General features: G+C 44.1%; 1 protein-coding gene across 5 annotated transcripts in view; it reads right to left on the reverse strand.

The window, feature by feature from the left end:
- The window catches only part of Poldip3 (DNA polymerase delta interacting protein 3), a 34,010-nt gene that overhangs the window by 11,542 nt on the left and 1,978 nt on the right, over nt 1-20,490 (reverse strand). For 4 of the 5 annotated variants that reach the window (XR_013091262.2, XR_013091261.2, XR_013091260.2 and 1 more), the window contains exons 2-7: nt 9,592-9,982; nt 8,808-8,894; nt 7,374-7,469; nt 4,670-4,849; nt 4,073-4,150; nt 717-846 (exon numbers count right to left, since the gene is read on the reverse strand). Coding sequence is in view for 1 of the 5 variants with exons in the window: in XM_076855344.2 (XP_076711459.2) it covers nt 717-846; nt 4,073-4,150; nt 4,670-4,849; nt 7,374-7,469; nt 8,808-8,894; nt 9,592-9,982 (962 nt within the window). In the remaining 4 variants the exon portion in view is untranslated. The remainder of the gene's footprint in view (nt 1-716; nt 847-4,072; nt 4,151-4,669; nt 4,850-7,373; nt 7,470-8,807; nt 8,895-9,591; nt 9,983-20,490) is intronic. The other variant, XR_013091263.2, reaches the window with a different exon arrangement.

Here is a 20,490-nt window from a genome sequence, read left to right on the forward strand (position 1 = left end):
GGCAGGGGATGTAGTTCAGTGGTAAAAAACCCTAGGTTCAATCCCCTGTCCCCCCCACCCCCACCTCACCCCCCAAAAAACACAATTAAAGAATGAACACAAATTCTGAAGAGACATTTCTCCAAAGATGCACAAATGGAGAATAAGCACATGAAAAGATGCTAACATAATTAGCCACCAGAAATATGCACATAAAAATCTCACTGGCTATGTTTTTAGTAGTCTCTGCTTCCCTACTTCTAGCACAGGGCCCTGGCCAGAGTAGGTCCTCAATTCATACAGAAAAAACAATCTTGTGGAAAAGGACCAGGTCAGACAGAGCTCCTCTCTACAGGCCATGCCGAGATGAGGAAAGCAAACAGTTACTCATTAGGACCTCACCCACGTGACAACATATGGACACTGCTCCAAGCCTTTGAGGAACCTGTATCCTAGCAGTAAGTAGTCCCACACTGGGAAAGGAAGGCTGTGGCTCTCGGCTTTTCTTGTAAGGCCCCTTACAAGAGCCATCTATAGAGAAATGGTGTCACTTTCTTGCAGGGCTTCAGTTTGAACTCAAACCCACCAAGAACCCTGCCTGTCCTGGTGCATGCAGGCTCCATTTCAACTGTCCCAAAATATCTTCTACCCATCTCAGAGGAAGGCTAATCCCAGAAGGCCTGACAACAAGAGAGGGAGGACTAGAGGGCAAGATGACCATTTTCTCCCCAACTTACCGTCCAGACACCGGTTGTTATACTTCTTATAAGCAGTGATGGCGTCATCCTTCTTCACAAAGACCACCTCTGCTACCCCAGGATGTACCAGCCGAGCCCGCTTGAGGGCTCCACACACACAGAAAAGCTCCTGCAAAGAAGAGAAGGGGTTGGGGAAGAATTTGTGACTGCCTGCCATGCACATGCACTGAGGACTCTGGGGTGACTGTGTTACAGCTGAATATGCCCAAGACTTCAGGAGCGCTCTATTTTAGGTGGTATTCTTGAGACAATCACAAGCCCCCAAGTCAAGAACAGATGAGGGACAAGCTGTTAGGCAGTGAGAAGGGGGTCTAGGTTTTTAAGCCTTGTAGTACCTGTGATGTCTTACCAAGTCACTGCTAAGGTTCCCACTTCCCCAATTGGGATAGCAGCCATAAAATCTGAGAGCTGTCATAAAATTGGACATGCAGGCTCACCAAAGGGACAGTCTCTAATATATTACCTGTGAACCTGTTAAACCATCACTTCTATATTCTACCAGCGTGACCACAATTCCTAGGCTGAATGGATTGAGGCATTTCTCAGGACAAGGAACTATGAGTGTTAAAACCAGGAGAAGAATCCCTAGCAAAACTGGGGCAGTTGATTACTCTGAGTCACACAAATAGGATTTGATCCCTGGGACTCTGCCTTCTATCAGCTGTGTGACTGTCTGCAAGTTTCTTAACTTCCCTGAAACTACTACCTCTTCTGAAAACAAGAAAAGGACTGTCCACCTCCCAGGGTTGCTGGAAAACTCAATTTTTTTTTTTTTTTTGTACTAGGGATTGAATCTAGGAGCACTTAACCACTAAGCCACATCCCCAGACCTTTTTATTTATTTTGAGACAGGGTCTTACTAAGTTGCTTAGAGCCTACTAAGTTGCTGAGTACTACTAGCTTTGAACTTGTGATTCTCCTGCTTCAACCTCCTGAGTTGCTGGGATTATAGGTGTGCACCACTATGCCCAGCTTCAACTGAGTTAGTTTTTAAGATCATGCTTTGTACCTGTGTTCATCATTAACTCTAAATTCCTCATTTTACTGATAAGGAGTCTAAGGCCAGACTAAGATCCCACAGGTAGATATAGACAGAGGCCAATTAGCATTCAAAGCATTTCTTCATATGTAATTGCCATTTACAAGGTTGTTGCGAGAATAAGATGGCTTATGAAAAGATCCTTGAAATGATTTGGTTTTTAATGACAAAGGGGAAAATGTTAAATATTAAACCACATTATGGGGCTGGGGTTGCGGCTCAGTGGTAGAGCACTCACCTAGCACATGTGAAGCAGTGGGTTCAATCCTCAGCACCACATATAAGTAAATAAAATAAAGGTATTGTGTCCAGCTACAACAACAACAACAACAACAACAAAACACACTATGGAATTGAATAGTAGGTATCCTCCCAATGATATTATTGTTCTTTTAACGTTACCTATTGGGGTAGAAAAGAAGTTGAGGGTAATTATTATTGGCAATTTTCTGAGGCGTAATCTTTACAAATATTTTTTTTTAAGTTGCAGATGAACAGAATGCCTTTATTTTATTTGTTTATTTTTATGTTGTGCTGAGGATCAAACCCTGTGCCTCACACATGCTAGGCTGTTAGGCAAGCGCTCTGCCACTGAGCCCCAGCCCCTATAAGTAATTCACTTTTCATTAGCATATTTTCACAGAGCTCCTATAATGTGCCAGTGCTCAATAAATGGTGGCTATTTCTCCTTTTTTAAAAAAATATTTTTATTAGTTGTTGATGGACATTTATTTGTTCATTTATTTATTTGTATGTGGTGCTAAGAATTGAACCCAGTGCCTCACACATGTGAGGCAAGCACTCTACCACTGAGCCACAACCCCAGGCCTATTTCTCCTTTTTTGCTTTTACTTTGAGATGCAGACTAGCTAAGTTGTTCAGGCTGGCCTTGAGCTTACGATCCTTTATCAGTCTCCCAAGTAGCTGGGACTACAGGCATATGCCACTGTACCCAGATACTTTAATAATTAAGAACATTTTTAAAAAATTAATATTTATTGTTCAGTTGTAGTCAGACACAACACCTTTGTTTTATTTATTTTTATGTGGTGCCGAGGATGGAACCCAGGGCCTCATACATGCAAGGTGAGCACTCTACTGCTGAGCCACAACCCCAGCCCAATTCAGAAAACATTTTACTTCTTTGTAACATGTTCAGTATGACCCAGAATAGGCCACATTTCTACTCGTGTGCACACCACTGGCTGCACTGTGCCTGCTAAGGAAGGGGAGCACACTTAGTTCTAAAGCTACACATGTGGCATTCATGTGTTTCAAGTTCAGCCCCTTAAAAAACTTGATGGCCAATGTGAGCTGTTACAGAACCTGAGACTTAGCTACAGGGTGCAGCTGGAGTCTCCATCTGCATTCACTGAAATTTCTAACAGTTCAAAGGATGTCTGGATTTCTAAAATGTTTTTTTTGACTGACTAAACTAAAACAGGCCCCACTAACCTGGCACCTGATTTAGGTTTTGTCCATGTCTGCCATGGGAGGGCAGAATGGACCAAGAAGGCAATCCTGAGGAATCAAACACCAGTCACTACTAATACATCTCACTATATTAATATGACAGAATAATCACATAAAACCCCCAAAGTAGACAATAAGTTCCAAAGACTCATAGGAAAATACCCGCCACTAAGTGTTGCATAGCAATGCTAAAGGATCTCATTTAGGACCCATTATGGTACAGATATCCCATGATTCTGAGATTCAGGCCAGGCCAGCCGCGCTGGTTTAGAAGCTTGCAGTACAGTGAACAGCTGGCCTGGCTGCTATACTGAAAGGTCTGCTTCCAGGTGGGCCACTGGTTGGCATCTGGGAACCTGAATTCCAGGAGGACTCTACCACCTTAAATGATCAGGTAGCCCACTGTGCCTAAACTGTGTAAACAATATGGTTCATGCTGAACACTTGCTTGCCCCCTGCAGAGTGCGGAGCTCTGGTACATGCTAGTCAGAGAATGATTAAATGACTAGTCCCCAGCGAAACCTTTGGGCACTAAGTCTTTATGAGATCCAGGGTTTCATCAGTCATTACAATGTGGAGAAATAAAATACATCCGATGTGACTTCACTGGGAAGGCTCTGGAGTGCCGATTTCCCCCAAACTACATCCTGTCTTTCCTTTGGTGACTTTGCTCTGTGTCCTTGGGCTGTGCTAATTTTTAGCTCTAGGCCTGACTATATGCAAAGTCTTGAGAGTTCCAGCCAATCAGCAGACTGGGACTTGTCTTAGGGACCCATATCAGAGTGGTTTGAGATTTAAAATTCTCACATGCCACAATACTTACAACGATGTCCTCCTCTGTGACTCGAGGATGCAGATTATTCACAGTCATCTTGGTGCCTTCCAAGGGGCTGAGAACAGGCTGCCACACAGACAAGAATATTACCAGGAGCTGAAGGGCAGACATGCCCCCACAAGGCCCAGAGGAAACAACCCTGCAGAGTCTACCACAACTGGGCTCCTCAGATCCCGGTGTCCATCACATCCCCCGCCACTCCATGCTAAAGGAGCCAATGCTCTTCAGGTCCCTGAACATTTGCTTGGAATGCTACTCATCCTTCTAGACCTGGCAGCTCAAATGCCATGTTCTTGGAGTCTCCCCAGATCCCTGAGAGGAACAAAATGCTCCTTCCTCACAGCTTCAGCAGCTTTCTTTTGGGAAACCCTCCACACACACAGTGATCTCTCTGCTGGTCTGGTGTCCCCTTTGGCCCATGAGCTTTGAGGATAAGGGTTCCTGGTTCTTGGATTGCTCATCTACAAACTGGGGACAGCAACACCTACTTCACAGGGGTGCTGTAAGGACCCACTGGGATCCATACAGCACACTGCCCACCCAGTATAGGCCAACTCTTGACTAGGGTGGTCACCTTCACCTTACCTCGGCAGGTGGCAGCTCTTTGGGGGGTTCTTCCTTGTTCACCAGTGTCCGGGACATGTTGGCCAAGGCTTTTGTTCGAATAGTGGAGGGGAAAGCAGGAGCAGTGTAGGCATCATTTTGAACCACTTTGGTGAGAGGGAGGGCCTTGGACATGGAGAGCTTGGAACTGCTCAGCCCAGCCTATAGAGAGGCAGAAAGGAATCTGAGAAGCCAGAAACCCAGACTCTTCTGAAAATGCCCTGAAGAGCCAACAACTAGATGAATGTATGAAGCTTTGATGTTGCTCAGCTCCAAATCCATTACAAGTTTGAAGCAAAGAAAGGCTGCCAATAATATCCGCTAGGGAAGGGACAGAAGGGGAGAAAAGCACGTGGCCCAAGCATATGACTGTAGAAGTCAATTCCCACAGTGCTAGAAGCTCTGGCAGGAAGCTTCCAAGTCTTGATCTAGAAACTTCCAGGAGCCACAGGCTCAGCCATTCTTTACTTCAGACTTTCCAAAACCTCTATAATTTGGGGTTAGTCAGAAGACCAAAAGCTTTAAGTCAAGTTCATTCCTAGATAAGCTTCTATCACAGTGGGAATGATCATCAGCTCCAGGCTGGCTGGGAACAGGAACTTACTCTTAAGAAGGTCCAGAAACCCTAGCTTTTTGGTCACTGATCTGGTCACACAGAAGCACCAGAGCCATGGCATCCTCAGTAACCAGACTGTCAGGGACTTGCTGGCACAATCAGAACATACAGACCACCAAAAATGATTCCTACTCCAACTGGGGATGTGGTCCCATGGAAACATAAAACTCCCCTGTATTAACGTGTCTGAGAAAAAAGATGCTTGATACAGAAGCAGCAGGTGGTATTGCTGATCTAGGACAACTGGGTCTATAAGGCACAGATCCAGGGATAAAGCAGCAATGTAGCAGCCAGAGGGGTAATCAGAATACAGGGCAGGCCCCATTCATCAGGCCTCTCCAATGTGAGTGAAGTATCCTCTCCATGCTGGATTCCAGATCTCTCCAGCTGCTCTGTGTCTCAGTGTAGTGGTTACACATGGGCCCCAGGAACCACACTACTATGGCAACAACTAAATCTAGTACTTACAAGCTGGGTGATGCTGAGGAGGTTAACCTTTCCATAAAATGAGAGTAAAAATACACACTTCACAGGGTGGGAGGACAGAGGGCCTTTTGTTTTGTTTTGTTTTTTAACGAGGGATTGAATCCAGGGTTGCTTAGCCACTGAGCCACATCCCCAGCACCCTCCCATTTCAAAACTTTTTAATTTTTTTAGTCGTATTGTGTAGACACAATACTTTTTATATTTTTTATGTAGTGCTGAGGATTGAACCCAGTGACTCACACTTGCAAGGCAAGTACTCTACCACTGAGCTACAACCCCAGTCCCCCAGTCCTTTTTAAATATTTTATTTAGAGACAGGGTTCTAATAAGTTGCTTATACCCTCTCTAAATTGCTGAGGCTGGCTTTGAACTTCAATCCTCCTGCTTCAGCCTCCCTGGGATTACAGGTAAGTGCCTCCATGCCTGGCTTAGAGAAGGTCTTAAATGAGTTAATGTAAATACTGTTTTTAAAATTAGGGTTAACCACTAACTGAGCCAGTTGATAAGCTGTTCTGGCATCAGACACAAATGGTCTATTTCCTAGAAAGGATTGGTCCCTTTATAAAGAAATAAACTGCCAACATTCAGCTTCACATACCATTCTAAGAGCTTAATTATAACCAGAAGATTGGTCCATACACTCCGTTGGTGACTAAAACTGAATCTTCCAGCCTCAAGGTAAAACAAAGGCGGTATCTGCCCCAAGGAACTGGCTGTGCAGCCCATCAACCTCCCTGCTGTGGCTCAGTGGTACCCACTAAGCTGAGTGCTAGAAACACTCTGATACTGTTTACTTCTTTGCAGGACGTCTGACCAGCACCACAGCAGGCAAGCCTTTCTTGCACAGAGGCTGTACCTACTGGAGCCCACCAATCAAATGAGGTTTATTCCTTACTGACACCAACCCAGGGAATCCAGAATCTAAGATCAAGGTCAGGGAGTACAAAGGAAAGAAAAGGGATTCCCTCCTGTGGGATTGATACTATGATTCAAATGTCCTCTCCAAAACTGATGCTGAATTTTCATAACAACAGCATTAATAGGTGGGACCTTAAGAATTGTTTTGGCTACCAGGAGACTGTTCTCATGATTAGATTAAAGCCAACCTCATAGGAGTGGATTTTGCTATCTCAGGGATGATGCTCCTGATTAAAGAATAAATGCGGCCTGATCTCTGTCTAGGGCATGCTTGCTTACTCTCCGATGACTCAGCAAGAAGGCCCTTGCCATGTACAGCTCCTCAGTTTTAGACTTCCTGGCCTCCATAACTGTGAGCAGAGTAAATATCCATTATTTAAAATTCACCCAGTCTGTAGTATTCTGCTACAGTAGCAGGTAACGGACTTTCCCTCACGTGTCTCAAACATAGTGCCTGGGACTGCAGCTCTGCACTCCACCTGCGGTGGGACCTTAAGCAAATCCCTGGACACAGCCTGCATCCAATTTTTTAAAAAGCAAATGGCTAGACCAATTCCAGCTCTGAGAATCTTACAACCCAAATCATTGAAAGACCCTGTTATCCTCAATCTCTGCTGTCCATCAGATCAGACACATACAATGACAGAAAAAGAAACAATGCCATACCATGTGGTGGTGAAAGCTGCTGGAGGGTGAAAACTTCATCTGCTTAGTAGGAACGGGTGCTACAACATCATCATCTTCATCCAGGTCATATAAATTCTGAGAATAAAGAAATATAAGCTAATGTAACATGCAGGTCCATAAAAGACATCCAGCCCCAGCACAATGAAGAAATGAATGCTACATTAAATGAAAGATCAAGGGAAAAGGTGGGCATGGGGGTAGAGGTACCTGGAGAGACTGGCCTTGGAGTCTGGGGTTCAAGTCCTGACAGGGTGACTTCTACTAATGAGGCCCAATTAAAAATGCTCCATGTACATCAGAAGTACATTTTCATAAGTTCATAACACCCCTCAAGAATCCCTAAATTAGCCAGGCATGTGGGTACCTATCAGTAATCCCAGAAACTAAGGGGGCTGAAATAGGAGATTTCAAGTTTGAGGCCAGCCCCAGCAACTAAATAAGGCTCTCAGTAACTAAGTGAGACCCAGTACAGGAGGGAGAAAAAAAATCCCTAGTAATCTCAATGACAGGGATATGTTCTGAGTAATGAATTATTAGGTGATTTTTGTTGTTGTGTGAACATCACAAAGCATACTTCCACAACCATCCAACTACATACCTATGCCCCCCAATATTGACCCAAATGTCACTAAGCATCACATGACAGTATATCCTTTGCTTTGGAAAGTCCATTCTGAATAATTTGGCAAACAGCAGTAAACTCAAACCCTATCCCAACAATGCCTACTGTTGGGATTTTTAACAGGGAATTTTAATAGGATTTTTTTTTTAAAGAGAGAGAGAATTTTTTAATATTTATTTTTTAGTTTTCGGCAGACACAACATCTTTGTTTGTATGTGGTGCTGAGGATTGAACCTGGGCCGCATGCGTGCCAGGAGAGCATGCTACCGCTTGAGCCACATCCCCAGCCCATTTAACAGGATTTTTAACAGGGAAAATGGTCTAAATAAAATGTCAAAACAAATAAACATCAACTCAATGAATTGAGCAGTTTTGAAAAATGTTTACACTAAATGTGAAAACAGAAAATGCTTGAGTTAAAATAAAAAAGGGCACAAACTGAAGAACAAAATTGCAACTACAACTAGTGTTAAATGTAAAACAACACAAACACACACAAAAAAGCAGGAATCTTAAAAACAAACAAACAAAAACCCCAAGAATCTATGACCAAATTTCAACAGTGACTGACTCTGGAGAATAGGAACATGAAAAACATTTTTTTGTGTGTGCAAATTATCCCCTAAGAAATTTTTTGTTAAAACTCTCAAATTACAAAAAGTCAAATGTCTCTGGGCCTGGCCCCAGCCAATCCACCCGTTAGCATCATCAAAATATGTGTGCGTGCGTGTACACACACACACACACACACACACACACACCACACACACACTCTCTTTCTCTCTCTCTACCTGTTTGGCCTGGTGGTTATTGACAACATTGATCCTCATTCCAGCTGGATGGGCATGAAGTGGCACCATGGCCTTCTGCTGTGGAACCTAGAAACACTCAGTGATCACAATCTATCCCATAGGGTTCATGAGCATCCTGTGAGTATGAGATCACTGAATTTAAATACAGTAGGCATGCAGTTTGGGTCTCTGGTAGGACTACAGAGTGCCTTGCCCTCAAGTAAGAAGGTATCCCCATATAGTAATGCAAGTGCAGGGCTTTAAATTAAACTTGGCTCCATCAATGTCTGCTGTCACTATGCCTATTACCAAAGCCCAGACATTAAATGACATTGTTTCCTTTGGGGGGGTGGGGGGGACCCTTGATTGGCAGCCAGATCTGACTGGGCTTCTACTCTGGTCCTTCCACTACTGGCTGTGTAATGTTGGACATGGTATTTCATCTCTGAGACTCAGATTCTTCTTTAATAAAACTGGGGAAATAGTCCTAAAGTTGGAGTGAGGAATATATAAGATCAAATACACTAGGTGCCTGTGCATAGCACATGGTCAAAATGTTTCATCCTTTCCCTGTTCTTCCCTCTACTATTTTTCACTTAAGAAAGTCACTTCAGGCCTTTCTCATGTTTGCTTGGCTATAATGTATACAGAAAGCCTTTGTAAACAGCCAAGGGCTGTACCAACACTTGAGAGAACTGCACTTTTGCCCAATCCCCTCTCCCCACCCAATCTTTCTGCCTAAATCTGCCTGTCTTCCGAGTTCATGTCAGCAGTCACAACCTACCTGGATGGTTTTGGTGAGCTTCAGAGCAGGTGTCACTGTCCCAATGGGTGGGCTTGTAAAGGCATCAGGAGAACTCCTCCTCAAGCTAATCTTCTCCCGGGCATCAGCCACTTGGCGAGGCTTCTGTGGCACCGTGCTCTGCTGCTTGCGAGAGTTCAGCATCTCTCTGGCATCCTGCACTTTCCCTTTGATCCGAAACCGTGCATCTTTCTGCAAAAGTTTCTCCCGAGCATCTTTGACTCCCAGCTTGAGCCTGGCATCTGAGAGGCCTATCTTCTGCCGGGCATCAAATCTCTGCTGGAAGGTGGCTGTGCGTGCTGGCTGGCTGAGAAGGTTCTGCTGGATTCCAACTCGAGATCGGACACCTCCAACTCCTGGTCTGGCACTGAGCCTGCAAATACAAACTGCAATAGTAAGTGGATCTGAATATCACCAGTGGCCCATGGAGGAAAGCCTGGGAATCTGGGAATAGAGCAGATCCTACAGAAACCAGAAAGCTGCTTCCTGCCTGCATTTGAGTCAATAATTAATCCAACAGAAAGTAATGACTTCCTTCCTACTTCTTGCCTTTTAATTTCGTATCATAAACAAAATAAAGAAAGAGGGTTTGGATTTCCACCATTAGTTAAGACTGCTTTACTTCCCAAATCAGTTTTTTTTGTTTGTTTGTTTTTTTGTGGTGCTGAGGATTGAACCCAGGGCCTTGTGCATGCAAAGCAAGCACTCTACCAACTGAGCCATATCCCCAGCCCCCAAAATCAGGTGTTTTCAGAGATCTTTTTGGACGATAACCTCAGACAACGCCAGTCAAATAAGAAACTATCTCCAGGAGCTGGGGATGTGGCTCAAGCGGTAGCGCGCTCGCCTGGCATGCGTGCGGCCCAGGTTCGATCCTCAGCACCACAAACAAACAAAGATGTTGTGTCCACCGAAAACTGAAAAATAAATATTAAAAAATTCTCTCTCTCTTTAAAAAAAAAAAAAAAAAAAAAAACTATCTCCAAAATATCAAAACCCCACCCAACTGAAGAGCAACTTGTTTCCAAAGCTCTTCCACATCACCATTCTTCTTCTTCTTTTTTTTTTTTTTTTGCATTAGGGATTGAACCAGGGGCACTTTACCACTGAGTCACATCCCTAGCCCTTTTTAAAAAAATATATATTTTTTTAGTTCTTGACAGATCTTTATTTTTTTTACTTTTATGTAGTGCTGAGAAATCAAACCCAGTGCCTCATAAATGCTAGGCAAGTCCTCTACTATTGAGCTACAACTCCATTCCTCCTCCCTAGCCTTTAAAAAATGAATTATTTAGAGACAGGGTCGAAGTTGCTTAGGTCCTCACTAAGTTTCTGAGGCTGGCCTTGAACTTGCAATCCTCTTGCCTCAGCTTCCTAAACCACTGGGATTACAGGCATGTGCCACTGCTCCTGGCCACATCCCCGCTCTTTTTTTTTTTTAATATTTATTTTTTAGTTTTTCAGCAGACACAACATCTTTGTTTGCATGTGGTGCTGAAGATTGAACCCAGGCCGCACGCATGCCAGGCGAGCGCGCTACCGCTTGAGCTACATCCCCACTCTTAATCAACCCTCTCAGCACCTAGAGTGACACCTATTACGCCTGCTTTATAGTGGGAGAAGCAGACCTGGCGAGGCTGTATGATTAACAAAGGATGCCTCTAATGCAAGTGCCTCTAAGGCCTCTTTTGGGCTGGACCTAAGGAAGTCAATATGTGGGTCTCAGAGCTAGACAACTCAAATAATAAAGATATAAAGACTTAGAAAAGAAAAATAAATTCTTTCTGCAATAACAAATATTCAGGAACTGTTAAAGACAGAAATTGATTAAACTTCATTAAACAAGTTCTATTCTTTCTCTTTCAGCAGCTTAAGAGAAAAAAAAAAAAAATAACAATGCCCCCTGAGTATAACACTAAAGGTCCTTCCTGGGATCTATGGGTTTTTCCTGACTCACCCATCCATGACCCACCCCCAAGACTTCTCTCTCCCACCCCTGTGCCTGATGTCCCACCTGGAGACTCCAAGGTCAATGTCTCCTTTTCGGGAAATCCTTCCTGATTCACCCTCCTTTGTGTTTATTAATATACCTGCTAAGTTTTCTGCCTGTCTTAGTCTATTTAGGCTGCTATAACAAAATAGCATAAACTGGGTAGCCTATAAACAAAGGAAATTTATTTCTCCTGGTGCTAGAAGCTGCTGCTAGAAGCCCAAGATCAAGGTACTAGCATGTTCCATGTCTGGTGAGGGCCTGCTTCCTGGTTCTAGAGCATCTTTTCACTGTGTCCACATAGAGGGAAGGAAAAAGGGGACTCACTCCTTTTACAGGACCCAGTACCTTATGAGTGGTGCTGAGCTCTGGCTGAGCCTTGAAATTCCTGTGGAGCTTCTAGACCCTATCCCAGAGCTACTAAAGCCTCAAACTGGGGGAAACCTGGGTGACTGCATTTGGAACTCCACAGGTGACTGAAGAGCTATACTGAGAATCCCTAATCTGGTGCTAGGAGGTCAAACTGTGCTGAATAACAAGTTTATCTACTGTTTCCCACTTCACTGCCTGGGCCTCCCAGGAGGCTTCCTCATACTGCCCAGGTCACTGGGATCCTCCTACTGCTTACTCACCTGTCCACCTGGCTCTTCGAATAAACAAAAGTGTACCCAAAGGTGAATCTACTTGGTACCAATAAAAGCAAATCTGGCCAAGCATAGTGGTACATTGTTTGTAATCCCAACTACTCAGGAGGCTAAGAGAGGAGGATTCCAAGTTCAAGACCAGTCTAGTCAACTTAGTTTAAATTTTTTTTTTTTTAAAGAGAGTGAGAGAGGAGAGAGAGAGAGAGAGAATTTTTTGATATTTATTTTTTAGTTATCGGCGGACACAACATCTTTGTTTGTACGTGGTGCTGAGAATCGAACCCGGGCCGCACGCATGCCAGGCGAGCGCGCTACCACTTGAGCCACATCCCCAGCCCCAGTTTAAAATTTTTTAATATTTATTTTTTAGTTTTCGGCGGACACACATCTTTGTTTTGTATGTGGTGCTGAGGATCGAACCCAGGCCGCATGCATGACAGGCAAGCACGCTACCGCTTGAGCCACATCCCAGTCTAGTCAACTTAGCAACATCCTGTCTCAAAATAAAAAGGGCTGGGAATGTAGCTCTGTGGTAGAATTCAATACCCAATACCCAGCCCCACCCCACAGAAAATCTAGACCTTTATCCTCTGAATAATGCAAACACATCTGCTGTCTCCAATATGCCAGAGACTTAAAGCAGTAACATATTGAGTGTTTATGTCCCCCAAATTCCTTTGATGAAACCTAACTCTCAAGGTGATAGCATTAGAGGCAGAGTTCGTAGGTTATGAGGGTAGAATCTTCGCAATGGGATCAGTATTCATATAAAAGAGGTCTTCAGAAAGTTCCCTGGCCCCTTCCTGTGAAGTCACAGTGAAAAATGGTCTAGAACAAGGAAGCAGACCCTCACCAGACATGGAACCTGCCAGGGTCTTGATCTTGGGATTTGCCAGCCTCTAGCACTAGGAAAAATAAACTTCTCTTGTTTATAGACCACCCAGTTTATGCTACTTTGTTATATAGCAGCCCAAGTAGATTACTACAATGATGCACAGTACCATTTTTCTCTTTGGGAAATGGCAACTTACTTTAGGATTTGTTTTCCAGTGAGTTTGACGGGGTAGGGAAGAGAATGGAGGGGTCATTAAAAGAATCACTTAGACTAAGTTTAAGGTTGAGGGGGCTGCTATGCCTGGTAGTGCGTGCCTGTATTGCAGTAAAATTTGGGAGGCCGAAGATTCTAAATTTGAGGCCAGTACCAGAAACTTGGCTAGACCATAAGTTGTAATTCAGTGGTGGTAAAGTATCCCTAGATTCAATACCTCCAGTTAAAAAACAAAACAAAAACGTGGTGACGGCTGTATGTTCAGCCTACTCTATTTCCTCATGTAAAGACTCTGGAAAGGTTGGGTGTGGTGGTGCATACCTGTTCCCAGCAGCTCAGGAGGCTGAGGCAGAAGAATTGCAAGTTCACAGCTAGCCTGAGCAACTCAGCACCCTTAAGAAACTCAGTGAGACCCTGTCTCAAAATTAAAAATAAAAAGGGGCTAGGGTGTGGCTCAGTGGTAAGCCTGCACAGACGCACGCGCGCGTGCGCGCGCACACACACACTGGACCCTGGAAGATGAAGGCATTAGAGAAAGAAGAGCCACAAGGAATGGGGTATGGAGGGAGGCCGCATACACAATTAGGGAGAAGGAAATAGCTATGTGGTGGACAGCATTCACCTCCCCTGGCCTAGGCTACCCTAGGCTTCATGGTCCATGGACTGTAAAGCCATGGACAATAGTAGGGTTATATCTAGAAACCCGAGGAGGGCTCTTGGTGAGAATAAAGATCCTACCTTCTTGCAGGGTGCCCCTCACTGACCTTTTTTTAATTAACAGGGATTGAACCCAAGGTTGCTTAACCACTGAGTTACATCCCTAGCACTTTATATTTTTTATTTTGAGACAGGTTCTCACTAGGTTGTTTAGGATCTCACAAAGTTGGTGAGGGTGGCTTTAAACTTGCCATCCTCCTGCCTCAGCCCCCCCAGCCTTTGGGATTACAGCCATGTGCCACTACGCCCAGCCCCACCACCGCTGGCTTTAAAAAAAAAAAAAAAGTTTTAAGTTCTCTCACATCTGTTAGCAATGCCCTTTGAAAAAAAATACAGGATATGGGTTCAGACCAGGAGCTGCTACTGAAATCTACTCATAAAATGGGAAAAAAGGTTTTGGTCAACAATTGCCATTGAGAGCCATATAAAATCAGGGCCAGTAGAAAGCATCCCAAATGAGAATGTTCACTTACTGAATACCCATCGAGGCCACAAGTCTTGGGTCAGGCAATCAAATTACCAAAAGTAACATGGTAAAGTACAGGTCTCCAGGTCCTCCAAACTGAAGTGAGGCATACAGATCCCCAAATAATCACCACACTTCTACTCCAAGAGAGGGAGGTACAAAGTGTGAGAGGATACCATAAGCAACGGAACACCCAGAGGGCCGTGGGAAGGCTAAGATACTGGCCTAGGGTGTCTGAGAAGAGCAGCTTGTCAAAGGGCATTCTACATGGGCCAGATGCAGAAAAGCCTATTCCAGCCCATGGCCTGCAGCTTCTTTGCTCTTATGGTTCAAGCAGGTATGTGCATTCCTTTACTTTTCCCATCACAAAGCCTCTGCTATCTGGGTCTCTAGATGAAGGCCTCCTCCTTGGAGAATTCATTCAACAAAGTTTCCAGTAAGGCATTTATCATGCTGTATCACACAATGATCTGTTTACAAGCCTGCATCTCCCATGGAACTGCTAGCTTCTCAGGGGGCATACCCTGTACCCACTCAACTTTGTCAAACCTGCATCAGGGAAATGGTAGGACTCAAAGGGCTTTCTTATGTCAAGGAGGCTATGAAGCTCCTAGCATACCTTCATCCTCCTTCTGGGCCCAAAATCTCTGAGGCTAGCTACCGTTATCTCCACCTGATTACTAGAAAAACTGAATCACAGAGCTAGTGGTCATAAACAGAACAGAACTCCAGGGTCACCTGACACCACAGGCTACCCTCATTGTAACAGGCTCCAAGTTTCCCTCCTTCCTACTCCAAGCTCCAGGGAAGTAATATGGAGAAATAATGGTTGCCCCGAAGGCTTCTCCTACAGGAGCCAGCCCTTACTGATTACCCACTACTCCGCTGGGATCCTGACCTCCAATCAGCCCTGCCAGCAGAGAGGGAGGCACCCATGTAGCCAGGGCACAAGAGCTTCAGAAAAGGTCCCCTGGAAAAGAAAGATGATGGTGTTGCACTGTGACAGAACATCATAAACGGATAAACAAAAGTGGAGGACTTCGTCAGTAATTGTGTCTGCCCTACAGTGGAGTCAAACACACTCCAACTAAACTTGACCCTTCCCAAAGACTTCCTAACTTCCATCTTCTCCAAAATCTACCTCCTCCCATCACCAGGGCACCTCTCACAAAGGGCTCCTGATATTTACAACTAAAGGAGACGAGACGTCTTATCTTGTAAAATTTCATGTTACGATACCATAAAACTGGGTAAATCTAGAGCTCCAGCGCATCAATTTTGCTTTCAAAAGTTAACTTACCCAGTATGACCAATCACAAAAGCAATAAAACACCACTACCAAGACCAGGAAGACTGTGTGTGGGGGGATAAATAATGAATGCCTCATTTTAAATTAAGGTTAACAATGAGATTCTTTTTTGGTACCAAGGATTAAACCCAGGGGCACTTAACCACTGAGTCACATCCCAGCCCTTTTTATTTTGAGATAGGGTTTCACAAAGTTGATGACGCTGGCTTTGAAGTTGCAATCTTCCTGCCTCAGCTTCCTGAGTTCTGGGATTACAGGCACGTGCCACCACACCCAGCAACTATGAGATTCTTAAAAACAAATTTCATATCCCTGAGTGGAGAATGGATAAAAGGGCAGATTCACATTTTCTGGCTCACTCTAATACTGCATTTAACCTTCACATGAGGAGGGGGAGGGGAGGGAGGTTAGGTTTCTCCTATCTTATTCATATTCCTCAATAGTTTCCATTCTCTTATAATCAGCAACGACTGTATGAAGTGCTATACTGAGAATCCCAAGGGAATTTCCAGACTCCACAGGAGCACAGGGTAGATAAGCAATGCCTACTATGGCCACAGAAGAGGCAACTAATAGGGTTATGAAAGATAAAGATTTGAAGGGCTGGGTGTGTAGCTCAGTGATACAGCACTTGCCTAAGAATGTCTAGGGCCCTGCATTTACTACAGGCGGACAGATTTCTAACACACACCTCCTTTAAGGCTCACAATAACCCTGTGAATAGGGTAACTATTCACATTTTATAAATAAGGAGGCAACCTCAAAATCACAGGTACTAATGTTGAAGAACAGATTTGAACTTCATTATATCTAGTTAAAACACCAATAACGCATGTGTCAAAAGTAAAGACTAGATCTTGAATCAAAACTAAATAATCTTCAGTATTATCAATGTCTATTTTTTCATTCTGTTATGAAACTCTTCAAAATTAAAATAAAACAATACAAAAGTTAAGGGTGAATACTGTTTCCAGATGGAGGAAAATCTTGGAACTCCAGTCACACCCAGGGACACACATACCATCATGCTTTTTTGGCAGGAAAGACCATTGAGACGGTTTATCTTGGCCTTTGTGTGTGTGTTGTGCATTGTTCTGGGGATTGAACCCAGAAGTACTCTAGCACTGAGCTAGATCCCCAGCCCTTTTAAATTTTTTGATTTAGAGACAGGCTCTCACTAAGTTGCTGAGGCCGATCTCAAACTTGTGGATCCTCCTGCCTCAGTCTCCCAAGTCACAGAGAGTACAAACATGGGCCACCTTGTCTGGCTTGTGCTGATATTTTAATACACAGTCATGCCTCACTTAATGGCAGGGACATAATCTGAGAAGTCCATGTACTTACATAAACTAAGATGGCCTGGCATCACCAGGTTGATATAACCCTAGGGGACCACCCTCCATGTATGTAGTCTGACATCACTGCACACAGCACTCGACTGTCTGAGCAGCAGAAAAGGTGCATGTGCAGGAGGGAGGTGCCGGCAGGGGATGTAGTAGCTACCCACAGTGGGAGTGAGCAAGCAATTCCTCAATCTGATGCATTCAGTTCCCTGGTTATGCCAGTCCTTTCAACTCCTTTCACAAATAGCTTTAGGGGGCTCCAGTGTTCAGGCTTTTATAATCATGCTCCCTCTTCCTGCATGAAAAGACAGCTATTCATCCCAGCAGGCAGCGGTACTGGTTTTAAGGCAGGCATTAGTCATCAAAAATTTTTCAAATAAACTCTCCTGCTAGGGGTAGGTCTCTAAAACATAGAGTCAATTATGTTACCCTCCTGCCTAAGAACTGCTGAGGGCTCCCCAACAAAGCCCAACCCCTGGGGGGAGCCTCCAATCTAACCCCAGCTTCTGCCTGCAGCCTCACCTCCCACTGTAGGGCCTGCTTGTGTTCCCAAAACACATTCTGCACTTTTGTTCTGAGTAAATGTTTAGGAAGGGTGAGGGAGGGAGGTTTTGAGCAAGTCTTTTAATTGCTCTACTTCAGCCAACAATGTCAACAGTGCAACTGTCCTCCGTGGGGTCCTGGGGAGAGTACTGCAGGACAGTGAGAGGGCAATGCCCCATTGAGCCCTCCCTGCCCCCATTTCTGAGACTGGAACCTGGTACACATTTGAGAATCAGGGAGGGTCTGTGGGGGGTAGCAATGCCTCACCCTCCTGGCTCTGTGGAAGGCAGAGCTGCAGGAGGCTCTGGACAGATGTCTAATCCTAAAGACTCAGGCCCACGAAGGGGGGGACCTGAATGATATACAGTGGACTATAATCCATGGGGATTTCTGGATTATAGTAGGTATATGTTGAGTTTCTTTCTTTCTTTCTTTCTTTTTTTCAAAGTACTGGGGATTGAACCCAGGGGCTCTTTACCACTGGATTACATCCCCAGTCCTTTTTTAAATTTTGAGACAGAGTTGCTGAATTGTTGAGGCTAGGTATCAACTTGCAATCCTCCTATCTTGGCCTCGGAGTCACTGGGTTTGCAGGCATATGACACCATGACCAGCTTTGAGGTCTTTTTTTTTTTTTTTTTAAGTATATATTTTTTTAGTTGTATGTGGACACAATATCTTTATTTTATTTTTATGTGGTGCTGACAATTGAACTCAGTGCCTCACATGTGCTAGGTGAGTGCTCTACCACTGAGCCACAACCCCAGCCCCTCTGAAGTCATTTTTATAAGAAAAAGAGTTTAATTCAAATTATTACTAAGTCTCAACTCTGAATTAGGTTTTTCAGAGACACACACACAAAAAAACAAGACACTAAGACACTATCCCTTTACCCAAGAGTCCTAAGCAGATGTTTCATTTTAAAATCTAATCCTTCCCCTCCAAATTATGTAACAACTCACTTGTGTTTAGGTCTATATTTCCCTTATCTTATCTCAACAAGGAAACAGGCAATGAGTACAAGTCTGGGGCCTTGGCCTGAACAGGAAAGTTCACTTGCCCCCAACCCCCACAGCTCCAAGGACTCCCCAAATGGGGCACCTTGCCCTGAGCTGCTCAAGTCCAATACCTTCAAGGCTACTTGAACTAGTTGGAGGCAGCACAGCTATCTCCTCTGAGAGCTAGACTAAACAATCCAAAGAAGAGCTGCTTCAACTAACTCAGTGACACTATCACATCTGAAGGCAGAAGTCAACACACCACTCAGGTCTACAATGTAGGTGGTGTCCAGTATTGTTCTGGAGAGACTCATCTATCCATTCCTTATGCTTGAAGTTACTAGATTGGATGGCGGGAAAAGATGTGAGTCCTACGGTTTGGGTGAAGTGTCACTCAAAGCACCTCCTCCAGTTCTAGAATTTCCCATTAAGCAAGAAATCTTAAGATGATTAATTGGAGGACCAGGTAACAATAATGACTCTTTTCTTGACTTACAAGTCTTGAGGAACACAGCAGCAAGAGAATAAGCACATTCCATAAATGCTATCTTCAGGGTCACAGGAAACAAGTGGCTAGACAGATAGGGAAATAGGCTGTTTACACTTTCACAGAATCCATCTTTTGTTTATTTCCACTAAAAGGAAAAATGCTAAAATAGTCACAGGTCCTACCTAAAATTACTGAAACAAAATTTTTTCCTGAGATTTCCATACAACATTAAGACCAAAGTTCCCAGAATGGTGATTTCTTCTAAGAAATACATAAAATAGAATATATTAACTACAGGAAATGACATTGTTCACTGAAATTTGTTCAGACACCTCATATCTTTCCCCCACCCCCCAGTATTAGGGGTCAAATGCAAGGGCACTTTCCTACAGAGTTACATTTCTAGCCCTTTTTATTTTAAGGTAGGATCTCATTAAGTTGCTGAGGCTGGTACTGGACTTGGCCTCCTCAGTAGCTGGGATTACACCCATGGCCCACCATGTTGAGCTACCTCACGTGTCTCTAATAGACAGCCCTGGATAAAGTTTTTCTCTTTGTAGGTTGTACAAGTTTCCAGATGAGATTTAATCCAAACACAACATGTTCTCCAGTTTCTTTTACCCTAGTCTTCTGCCCTGCACACCTGCCCTAACATTCTTCACCTAACAGCAGTACTCTTGCACTGAAAATTGGATCATGTTATTTCTTCACTGAAAAAGCCTTCAACAATGACAATGACAAAATAACACCTATTGAGCGCTTAGTACTGCCAGGCTCTTTTTGGAGCACTTTAGGTATACTGATTTACTCAGTCCTAATGAAGTAGATATTACCCACTTCTATACACAAGGAAAGGGAGACAAGGAACAGTTAAGCAATTTGCATAAGACCATATGGAAGGGAGGAGGAGGAGGGAACTGAACTTTGTCAATCTTACTCTAGAGCCCCCATCTTTACCTAGTCTGTCCCAAGGGGTCACATTTTTCTATTCCTTTAAGGAGATGTCCATGACAACTGCCATCATTTGCTAAACACTTACTACAAGGTACAGGCTTAAAACATTTACTCTTGTATTTAATTCTATCACCAGGAACACTATTATAATATGATCTAGGACACTGGCCAGCTCAGAAGTCACCTGGCTAGGCGCACAGAACCTAACAACAGTGGAGTCTGCTGGGTGGCTGGCTGCACAGCCCTGCTCTTTCTGAGGATCCACACATCTCCCCTTCCTGCAGCCCTACCCACCTCAACACAAGACTGCACACATCAAGGTCAGGAAAGTACTGACTGGTGGGGCTGGGGATATAGCTCAGTTGGTATCGTCAGTGCT

The sequence above is a fragment of the Callospermophilus lateralis genome, chromosome 4, assembly GCF_048772815.1.
Source record: "Callospermophilus lateralis isolate mCalLat2 chromosome 4, mCalLat2.hap1, whole genome shotgun sequence".
Classification (NCBI taxonomy): Eukaryota; Metazoa; Chordata; class Mammalia; order Rodentia; family Sciuridae; genus Callospermophilus; species Callospermophilus lateralis.